We start from the raw sequence: 11,926 nt of genomic DNA, 5'->3' as shown, positions 1-11,926 counted from the left end.
AAAAAAAAAAAAGCTTAATATAAAATATATAAGTGGATAACAGCTTCTTCAACAACTTAGCTTAAAACAGGAATGCGTTTTGTCTAAGATATTGGATAAGCAGTTGTCCATTGAGTAGGTAGGTCCATCTGGAGTGCGTATTCACTGAAGATACCTTCAGAAAATGTCTTTTTATGGCACAGTTTTGAGGAAGTGTTAGTGATAAATTTGGAGGTGAAATTTACTTGACAGCTGCATCATTTCTCTGCTCTTTAATTCAGGATAAATTGTTGCTCAGCTTTTCTTGTATAAAAGTGAAATGAATATTGCATTTCAGTGTATTTCTTCAAACAACCTCTGTAGAAGTTGGTAAGACAAGGAAAATGAAAATGGTTTTGCATGGGCCACTCGTTGTACATTTTTGATTTGAATAGTTCTTGATCTCTGATTCGTGCTGGTCACTGAGGTTAGTAAATAGCAACAGTATTGCAAGAAGGAAAAAAGCAACTTGGGCAAGAAGAAAAAAAATAAATATGAACCAACTCTCTCATGTGATTATGACTGAAGAAGAAGTACAGACTGCTATGGGGTACTGTGGTGAAAATAGTTTTTCACACACAAAGATAAATAAGCTTTCTAAATGCTTTGAATCACACATTCAGATTTGAGTTAGGGATTTTATTGAAACTGGATGGTGAAAATCTCCTTGGATATCTGGATATATCTTGGATATAGGTGGCTGATAGAACCAGACTTATTTGTAATGCTCTGCAACAGAAAGCTGGTGTCTGAGGTCTTCATGAAGTCCAGTTTGCAGACTGTAAAGGAAGATAGTAATTTTTAGGGTACTTCCAACAAATAAATTTAATGCGCACTGAAAGAACAAAAAGCAACTTCCTTATTGTCACACACTGAAGGAGTTGTTCAGTAACTTTAGTTTTTACGTTACTATGTTTTGCCAAAACAAACAGAAGGCACAGCAAAGCAAAAAAAAACCCCAAACAAAACAACAACAACAAAAAACCAATGCACAAAAAAAACACCCAAACAATAAAAGAACCACCTGCCAGTATCATAGAATCATGAAGGCTGAAAAAGACCTCTAAAATCATCTAGTCCACTGTCCACCTACCACCACTATTACCCACTAAACCTTAAGTACCATGTCTGCCCATTCCTTGAACACCCCCAGGGACAGTGACTCAACCATTTCCTTGGGCAGCCTGTTCCAATGCCTAACCACTCTATCTGAGAAATTCTTCCTAATATCCAATCTGAACCTACCCTGGTTCAACTTGAGGCCATTCCCACATGTCTTATTATGGTTACCTAAAGAAGAGGCTGACTCCCACCTCACTACAACCTCCTGTAAGGGAGTTGTAGAGAGCGATAGGGTCTCCCCTAAGCCTCCTCTTCTACAATTCTAATTCCCTCAGCTGCTACCTATAAGATTTGTGCTCTAGAACCTTCACGGCTTCATTGCCCTTCTCTGTACACTCTCCAGGGCCTCAGTGTCTTCCTTGTAGGGAAAGGCCCAAAGCTGAACACAGCACTCGGCCTCACTGGTGCCAAGTACAGGGGGACAGTCACCTTGCTGCTCCTGCTGCTTGCACTATTTCTGATACAAGGCGGGATGCCACTGGCCTTTTTTGCTACCTGGGCACACTGTTAACTCTTGTTCAGCTCAGTGTTGGCTAACACTCCCAGATCCTTTTTCTCCATTTTAACAACTCTGCCCCAAGCCTGTAGTGTAGTGCTGGTAGTTGTGACTGAAGTGCAGGACCTGGCACTTGGTCTTGTTGACCTTCCCCATGCTGTGGTTTTATTCCTAGGCAGTGAGAAATAAGCAAGTGATATTTCAATAGCTGTATTGAAGGCTCTGCAAGAAGGGAAGAAAGTTCTTTAACATAAATCAGAAGAAAATGGTATGTTTTTTCTCAGTTCTAAAGCAATAACATGTTGCAGTATTCAATATATAACCCCATTCTGAGCCTTAAATAGTATTTTGTACTCATACTACTGGATTTAAGAATATTTTTGAGTCTGTTTTCTGTAGATGCTAGCTATGCTACTTCACAGCACAAAAATGAAAAATCTTTGCTGTATCCTTCAGTTACATACATGATAGTGAACAAATGACAACTAATGGTTAAATAGCAGGAAATCAAAATACTTCATTACAAGTCACTTACTCAACCTAAGTGATGGAGCTTAAAAAAAAAAAAAAAAAGAGTAGAACCTCAACTGAGTTACTGTTGATTACTTAATGTGTTCTTGGGCTGTGGTATTACCCTGACTGACAGGAGAGAATGAGCCTCAAGGATTTTCTGATTAGGAAATTCCAAATGCAGTATATGAGGATATCATTTTTCTTTTGGCATTTCCTTATTCATCTAATTGCATTTTCACACCAATAAAAATTGTCCATGAAAGATTCTTCATGGAAGAAATGATTGCAGCCTGGGCTTCATTATAGGGCCCAAAATTTTGGTCCCTTTAAGAATCATAAAAAGCAAATTCTATGCTGAATTGCTATTTTGCTCTAGTTTGGGACTTGGTCCTCTGTTCAACACTGAGATTGACTACAGGAGCTGGTTATTGTGCTGATACATCCTTTCAGAGTAAACAGGTTAACAGTTATGGTAGAAATTGTTAGATTATATAGTGCCCACTTCAGAAATGGCCACTGAAGGCTCCCTGTGGTGATGCAATTTGTGTTTTTTTTTCTATTACAACACCTTCAATGCCACTCCCCATTCTTTAGTTGTATAGATAGCACGTTTGCTGTGGCTTCTGATTTCACCCAGGGCTGTGGAAGTTGTTTCAGAGCACTGTGTGAAAGGCGAGGCAAAGCGGAGTTGGACTCAAGACCCAGAGGTGGAAAGGCCAGTTTAGGTCAAATTGGGCATGGTTTGTCTGTTAGACAGGCAAAGATAAACACTTATTAAGTTGTCATGGTCACTCAGGCCTGAGTTTTGACATCTCACAGCTTAGGCATTTATTTATGAATAAAAGGATGATTAAATGGTTAAAATGGAAGATTGGGAGTCATTCAATCTAACACCTCAGCTGCTTGTGTGATGTATTGCTTGAGTAAGATGTACGAGTCTGTCTCAGATACACAGGGAAGTGTGGAAGGTGATGTTGAAGGTGGGATAGAGAAGAATTAACACTGTCTCTTTCTTAATGGGCCAGAGCCTTGTCTGTGGAACAATTTCCCTGACTGTTTCCTGTGGTTGGCACTGCCAGCTTAGCCCATGCAGTTAGGTGGATGGTAGCATATATTAAGTGCTTGCTGATATTATGTTTGTGGTGTGTGTTTTCTTTATTCTTTTCTAAACAAACAAACAAAAAAAACACATTAAAATGACCAAACAAAACAAAACAAACCCAAACCATCAACATTAATAGCTGTGGGAAACACAGGATGAAAGAAGAATGTAAGTAACATCCTATCTTGGCAGCCATGAAAGGCAGTAATTGAAATACCTTAGATTTATTTTAAAATGACTGAGTTCTGTTGAGATAGAAAAGATATATTTGGTAATAAATGGAAGAAAAAATGATGAATAAATTCCTGTTAGATAAGAATTTTGGTTTATTCCTGGTGATCTGGAATGAAGTTTATGATTCTCCAGTGGTTGCTTTGCAAGTTTCTTGGAAGGAAAGAGAAGAAGCTGGAAGTTAAATCATAGACTTCCTTTGAAGGTGAAAGGGAGCTTAACGTTTTGCATAGAAGCGTGCAAGCCAAAATTAGGAAGTGAAGGGGCAAGGTTGATTTGAATATAACCTCCAGCGTTTCAGGCTAAGTAAGGAAAGGGAGTGATGGGATATCACAGAATCACGGAATTGTAGGAGCTGGAAGGAATTTCTGGAGATCATCCAGTCCAACTCCCCTGCTAAGCAGTTTCTCTACAGGAAGTTGCACAGGAAAATATCCAGGTGGGTTTTGGATATCTCCTGAGGAGGAGACTCCGCAGCCTCTCTGGACAGCCTGTTCCAGATGGAAAAGAAAGGTTCACACTAGGAAGCGTGTGACATAATTAAGAAGTTGGACTAAACATTTGGAAAGAAGGAATTAGTTTCTAAATGTTTCCTTGCATTAAAAAAATGGTGACGTAATCCATATTTTTATTTTCAGATAATCACAGCTTATGTAACATACCAAGATTTTAAAAAACTTGTAGCGTATGCATTAAGTAGATGTACGTGTTTCTGAAATTGTCACTTTCAACAAATTTACGAAGTGTAAATGTGTTCTTAGGATCCTGACTCTAGCTCTTGAATATCTTCTTTGTAATTTTTATTGCCTGCTGTAAAAGAATGATTCATGGTTTCTATCTTCCTTCTTGCTGTCCTTTGTAAATTACAAAGATGTCAGTTCTTTGCTGTGATTCTTCACTGCTGTGTAGTTGATCAAAGCAGTTTGCAGAAGGAAATAATTTTTCCAGAACTTTGCAGCTCAGTAGAATTGCAGAGCTAAGCTTTGCTTATATGCTGAGACATAGGTCAATGCTCATTGTCAAATAGGAGGTATATGTTTTGATACCATGTAAACAGAAGTCACTGGTTTTCTGTTATAGCTGTGTGCTTTCAATAGCTACTGCAGAGCTAGCTGTTAGGAGTAGCTAAAGATAAGATTAAAATCATCAGTTCAGAGTTCAGATAGGTCATTACTTTCAAGGACAGGAGCAGCTGAATTTGTTAGCCACTCCTTCACCAGAAGCACTTCACCTGTACCGACAATTTTATATCACAAGTAAGTAATTAAGGACAATTACAAGGTATTAGAGCACTACTTTTCCAATCTGAGATCATACATTAGTTTGGCAAGGCTGTCCATTGAAAATAGAAAGCTGTTACAACATACATCTTAGTTTATTTAAAAAAAAAAAGTGCTGATCCTCTAGTTTTTGAATTAGACAGCATTATATAGTAAAATAAGCTCTGTAATATTAGATTTAAAATGAAGTATTTGATACTGAAATATTTTTTCTTTAAAAATGTAGTAAATAGTTCTTATATTATTCAGCAATGTTTTTTGCTTTTCTTCAGCGCATGAGAAAAAAATTTAGAATGAGGATTTTGTAGAAGTTAAACAGGCTTTGAAGGGCAGTCAAGCTTCTCAAGAAGTTATGGGTAAAATCTTTGCAAGTTTTTTCTCCCTTCTTCGCTGTTCTTCAGGCACAGTCTGAAGCTTCCAGTACCACTACTGTGCTAATGGTGCGCATGTTTCACCTTCTTCCCCCCTTTTCTGAGCACGTAAATCTGTCTGTGCTTGTAGAGAGAAACAAATGAAGGATTGCAAGCTTACATAATGTTCACTTCTTTTCAGTTCAGAGGTTGTGATTAAACTGAGCGTTGGGGGGGAGGGGAGAAATATAGTTTCTGTCACTAGATCTGGGTCTGAATAGTTTGTTGCTTCAGAAGTGAAGCTGTATGCATTTGGTATTGTGTGGAAGTTCAAAATTACCAATTATTTTACAGTGGTCTCTCAGAATCGCACTGCTTGTCTTCTCTCTCTCTTTTTTTTTTTCTTTCTTTCTTTGCTTCTTACCTCTTAAATCTGTAATTGGAAAGTCTGATGAAAAGCATAGAAGAAATAGCACAATTTATAGAGCCTCAAGTAGGACTTTTTTTGAGTGTAGCATGAATCTTTTTCATAGTAGAAAAAACTCTGTATAGTTCTCAACAGTCTGGAATTTTTTTTACGTGTAGGTAAAATGCTTCCTTTCTAATTTTAAGTGAATTCTCTTTGCTAATAGGGAAGATACTTGATTGGTTTTGTCATCTGTTAGCTTTTAGCTCTTTTGTTGTTTGTTTAAAAAAATTAAGCAAGTTTCAAAAATACAGCCAAATAAAGCATGCAGCAACAAGTAAAAGACCCACCAACTCTCCTGAGCAGCTCTCCTATAAGACTAAATGCAGTTAAGAGATGAAAAGGTGAATTTAGCTTTTCATAGAGTCTGGGTCTGTTTGAAGAAGCAGTACCATTACTAAGAATTTCTGAAAGAAAAAATTATATCCTGAGAGCGATGAACAGTAATAGATAATGTAGAGAGTGATGTGCTCAATGGGATACAGTTTAAATAGAGAAAATCTGATGGGAAGTAGCTACATTAGTAGCAGATGGATTTACTTCCTGAATCTCAGTCTGAGTGGAAATCCTACCCTACTTAAAATTTGTCTTCCAGATTCTTAACTTGATAAGAAAGGTGGATAAAGCAATTTATTTCCTTGAATTTAGTGCTGTGATGATGTGTTTTGTTTAAACTTTTCTGTTGTTCTTGCTTTTTATCTAGGCCATTTTTATGATTCCTACAAATCCCCCTCCAACCTTTCGGAAGCCAGAGCTCTGGTCTGATGAATTCACAGATTTCGTGAAGAAGTGCTTAGTGAAAAATCCTGAACAAAGAGCTACAGCAACACAGCTGCTGCAGGTCAGTCAAGTTTCAGTGGAAATGGCTTTCTCACCCAATCTCAAACCAGAATGATTGTGAAAATTTAAGAGTACATCTCTTGCCTTATTTCTTTTCCGTTTTGAGATCTTTCCTCTATCGCCTTGTGTATCTCCAGCCCTGTTTCGTTCCTTCTTTGTTACTTCTAAACAATTATTTCCTCTTTTGAAGGTTAGAGCTGGTTCTTAGTATTAAAAATGGGTTCTTGTTTGGTGATCAGAGGCCTTCAGTAGATCATAGGGTTTAGGCCAGTGTTATGTAAAGGTAGGTAGGGACCACCCATGGAGTATACTTAGTCTGCCCTTTTGGTCATGCCAAATTAAACAAGACAGGTTGTTCTGTGTCCTAGAAGGATCTGATATGAATGGACAGGATAAAGAGGCTATTCTTGGGCTGTTACTCCAACTGAGCACTTCTAAATTGCAACCACGGTTGGCAGTGTGAACTGATGCATCAGGCTTTAGGTCACTCAGTGAACTAACCTGTATGTTGCTAGGAAATTTAACAGTTTGGTACTTAGATAGAAATAAAGCAGAGAAATTTCAAAGAACTACAAAAACCAAACAAGAGGGACTGATCTGTCAAGGAAGGTGTAGTATTGTGAAACCAAAATTTTATGAGGACTTCATGCTTTGGTGCACAGTAAAAACGGAAAACGTGAAGAAAGTATGCTTCTTTAGTTTTGTTTGCTCCTTTAGTTTTGTTATCCACTTCAATACTGTCATAGTCAACCTTCAAATAACCAAAGGAAATCATATCTATCTTTATGTTCTAGAAGAAAGGCAGTTGAAAGAAAAAAATAATAATAATAATATCTGTAGTAGGTTCCTTGATGATTGAAATGGAATCTAAAATTTCCCAGAAATAAGCTTCCTTTGCTAACAAGAAGCAAAAAATTAAGTAAGCTTTTAGATAATTTGGTATTCTTGTATGCTTTTCACTGCTATTGGTAAATACTGTTCTTAATTTTCATTTTGTCGATCTACATAAGAATCTGATCTTCTGAAATTCCTGCTCTAAGACAGTTGTGATACCTTTATTCTGTCCTAAGGTAGGAGCATGCTCATTTTAAATTTAAATTAGAGTTTACTCCACTACAAAAGAACAACTTTCAAAATAGTTTTCAGTAATAGATCATAAAATTCATATGTAATAGTATGAATTCTTTTACTTCTCGTGGTAAGTAAAATAGAAGGGAAGTAAAAGTTGAAATTCAGGGTTTTAGTTTGATGACTGTATCATTACTTAAGACTTTCAAGATCAGAAATTTGCATGCTAACTAATAACTGGATCTGGTTAAAAGAGACTTGTATTAATGCATACAAGTAACAAAGAACTTTCAGTATTACATGTTCACTATGTGTACTGGCCAGAAGACCAACTACTGCGTCCTTTAGTTGTATATGTTGCCTTTTTCCCAGTTGGAGCATGTGCAGTAGAACAGGAGGTGCCATGGGTATGCTGGAGGGGTACAAGTGGGAATGAAAATACCACTTGTAAGGAACAGTTATGGAGGGAAAAGAAGGATAATTGAATTCATATATCAAGGGACAGGATAGGTAATAGGCAAAGGAGGACAGTAGGATTTGTCAATTTTGTTCTTCATGGAACAGTTTTTTAATCAGTAATAATGTTTCTGAAGTGCTGAGAGCTACATTTTGACTCAGTTGTACTTTCATATGATAATGCAAGACAAGAATTTTTATAACAGTAGGGGGTTATTAGAGAGTAAAAGGAATGTAAATGGTATCATCCACAGGTTCTCTTCAAGGAGGAACTAATGCTTTATATGGCTTTGAATTAAAATTACTCTTCCTGCTAAAAGTAATGTGTTCTTTTTTTTGCTTGTTCCACATTTCACCCTCCTAGATGAAGAAATGTTTTATGACATATTCAAGTACAGGTTTGTTGAAGTAAGCAACAGCCATACTTGCTCTCCTTACAGCCACTAATTTATGCTGTCAGCTTGTTAAGATTAATTAAATACTGTAACTGAATATCTGAAAAAAGTTTGTTTTTCTATGTCAGACAATCACCACTCTATTTATTTACTACTTAATGCACATTTCCTTGGGACAATTATGTCCCTAACTATAAAGCACTTGTGTTGTAGTTACATTTCCCAAGTCTTGCTGTTTTCTGTTTTGTTTTGTTTGTTTATTTTTTTCTTATAAAAATCATAGTCATGTAGAATAAGCTGGAAAGGACCCCTGAAGAATCATTGAGTCCAACTTCTGGCTCCACACTGGATCACCCAAAATTCCAACCCCATGCCCAAGAGTGCTGTCCAGACCCTCTGTGAACTCTGTCAGCTTAGGGCCATGCCCACTGCCCTGGGCAGCCCATTCCGTGCCCACCGCCCTCTGGTGCAGACCCTGTCCCTGACCCCCACCCGCCCCTCCCTGACGCAGCTCCATGCCGTTCCCTCGGGCCCTGTCGCTGTCACACAGAGCAGAGCTCAGCGCTGCCCCTCCGCTCCCTGTGAGGAGCTGCAGCCGCCATCGGGCCTCCCCTCAGCTCCTCTGCTCTGGGCTGCACAAACACAGCGGCCTCAGCACTCCTTGTACATCTCGCCCTCTAAATCCTTCCCCATTTTCATAGTCCTTGCTTGGATGCTCTCTAATATTTTAATGTCCTTATATTGTAGGGCCGTACCAGCATAGAGTGGGTAAATAGAAGTGAAATCTTAGTTATGAAGTAATTGAAAATTACCACATTTTAGGTTTGAATTGCTGTGTGATGTGAAGTACCATTTATCACTGAAGTCGTTGGTATTGAATAATGCTTGCAATTATATCTGAACCATATTTATTGTAATTGTCATTGAATCTTTTTTTTTTTCCTAGCATACGTTTATTAAGAATGCCAAGCCAGTTTCAATTTTAAGGGACCTTATCACTGAAGCTATGGAGATAAAGGCAAAGCGACACGAGGAGCAGCAGAGGGAACTAGAAGAAGAGGAGGAAAATTCGGTCTGTATTTTTTTTTCACTAGAACTATTCATATTTTATAGATTAGTTACTGTTCTTTTTTGACAGCTTCCCATCCTCACATCTTCAAATACTTGTCTTTTCCTACCACTTCTTTAGCCTGTAAGGTTCAAGTTGTTTGTCCCTTATTCATAATGAGTAATGCTTCTGTGAGTAATGCTGTATGAGCCAGCTTTCAGTACTGTTTCATGCAGTGCCCTAGTAAGTTTTAGGAGGTGGGTAAAGAAACCATGTAAAGTTCAGCTGTTTTGAGTAGCATTAAAAACAGATAAATACTGTTGGGGTCTCATTTTCACACATGGGCTTCTAGAAAAGTACTAAAATTTTCACAAGTTCAGATCACTTAGCTTTTTTAGTAGAGTTATACACAAAGTAATTACTTATGCAGCACAATAAGTAGTGTTTAGTTGTGCATATGAAGTACAAATGATGACAGCTTTTAATTCCCTTACTTATAATACTAACACACATTTAGGGTGGAAATAGATCATATGAGAAATTGTATTACAATTATTTGGCAATGGTAGAAATAAGTCACTGTTCCTAGCATTATTACTCTAACTGATTTATGAGGGCTGTTCTGAAGAAGGGTTCTTCTGAAGGAGGTAATGCCTCCTATTTAGTGTTGGCCAATGACATTAGCTGTTGTGTTTGCTGTGGCTTCAGGTTTCACCCAGGGACATGGAAGTTGTCTGAGAGCACTGTGTAAAAGGCAGGGCAAAGCAGAGTTGGACTCAAGGCTCAGTGGTGGAAGGCCAGTTCAGGACAAATTGGGCATGGGATGTCTGTTAGGCAAGCAAAGATAAACGCTCGTTATGTTACCATGGCCCTCACACCTGAGTTTTGACATCTCACAGCTTAGACATTTATTTACAAGGGCTGTTCCGAAAGTAATGCCCCTGACAAACTGGCATCTGACATGGAGGTGTGTGTGAACCTAAGGTGTGTAACTGAATTCCTCTTTGTGGAAAAAATGGCACTCACTGATGTTCATCGATGCTTGCTGAATGTTTATGGAGCCCAAACAGTGGATATGAGCACAGTGAGGCATTGGGTGGTGCACTTCAGCAGTGGTGACATCAACATGAAATACAAGCCACGTTCTGTATGGCCATGCAGATATTTATGAGTGTATCATTCAGGCTCTTGTTCATTACTGGCCAAAATGCATAGCTAATGGTGGTGACTGCGTTGAAAAATAGTTCTTGTAGCTTAGATTTGCTCTATAAATAGTGTTATTGTGCTCTATATATTGTTTGTAGTCTCCATTCGAATATAAAGGAAACATTACTTTTAAAATAACCTACATGTATTAGGGCACTATTGTGCAGTGCAGCACAGTGTTCTTCAAAAAAGCATATTGACACACATACAATGAGAGCCAGGTTTATTCAGAAATAATATACAGAGATGATGGAATACCTGTGGAAGTCTTAAGGATATCAGTCAACAAAAGACAGCAGGGTAAACTGCCCTACCACAAATCATATAAGCTTTGTGTATTATGGAGCATTAGGTGATGATCTGTAAGTAGGAATTCTTATCAAGCAAATTCCGTGGACTGTTGTGGATATGGCATACACTGTGGTCTTTCTGTTCTAAGGGTATGTTCTAAGAATGTTGATAGCTTGTCTTTTATAAGGTTGCTTTACACTGGATAGTATTTCCTTAATCAGTAGTAAATCAGATGTGGAAGGTTGTGGATTATTGTTTTATATTAAGAAGTGCTACCTATGTGATGTGTGACTTTACATGCAGAGTTGATGTTCATTACTTAATATATAGAATAGTTGGCATCTGAAGAGATTGATCTATTACAGATGTTAAAACTTAATGTTTAATGCATGCTTTCTTCCCTACTGTTGCCTTACAGATTGTAGAACTCAAACATTTGGGCATTGTTGATGCTTTTTCCATTAGCCCAGGTATGACTTCTGATTACGTAGGCTGAGGTTCATATGGGGAATCAGATTGCCAGGCAGGGGATAAGACGATCCCTACCAGCTCAGCGTGTGGTGTACAGCTGGTTCTCCCATACTGTGTGGAAGATACAGCCCAAGTTTGATTCTCTTCAACGGAAGAAGCATTTAGCAACTCTTCATGCTTCTTGCACGGGTATAAATGTCAGAACTTAAGATTGCATAATTATTATTTTTTTACTATTTAATATATAAGGGAACCTCAAGTACAGGATTTGAGCAGCAGTCTCTTACTTGTGTTACTGTTGCACTAGATATTAGTTTTATAATTTATTTCTGTACTTCAACCAAATGGTAGGATATGAGTTAAAAAAAATAGCAAAAATCTACTTGCTACTGTGCAAGAGAGATGTTCAAATCCAAAAGTATCTGAACTATGATTGTTCCTCATGACTGAGAGCAATAGTGACATACACTCATGCATGAATATCATGCAGTGGTTTTAAGTTGAAGGAGAGAAGATTTAGGTTGGATGTCAGGGGGAGTTCTTTACTATGGGAGTGGTGAGGTGCTGGAACAG

At 37.9% G+C, this 11,926-nt stretch overlaps 1 protein-coding gene across 1 annotated transcript in view; it reads left to right on the top strand.

Annotated features, from left to right (window-relative positions):
• STK3 (serine/threonine kinase 3) overlaps window positions 1–11,926 on the top strand; it is a 147,840-nt gene that overhangs the window by 69,958 nt on the left and 65,956 nt on the right. The window contains exons 7-8 of the mRNA XM_019614164.2: window positions 6,282–6,419; window positions 9,284–9,409. Of these exons, the coding sequence (XP_019469709.1) occupies window positions 6,282–6,419; window positions 9,284–9,409 (264 nt within the window). The remainder of the gene's footprint in view (window positions 1–6,281; window positions 6,420–9,283; window positions 9,410–11,926) is intronic.

This window comes from Meleagris gallopavo, chromosome 3 (assembly GCF_000146605.3).
Source record: "Meleagris gallopavo isolate NT-WF06-2002-E0010 breed Aviagen turkey brand Nicholas breeding stock chromosome 3, Turkey_5.1, whole genome shotgun sequence".
NCBI classification, from domain to species: Eukaryota; Metazoa; Chordata; class Aves; order Galliformes; family Phasianidae; genus Meleagris; species Meleagris gallopavo.
This window is presented reverse-complemented; position numbering and strand designations above follow the sequence as displayed.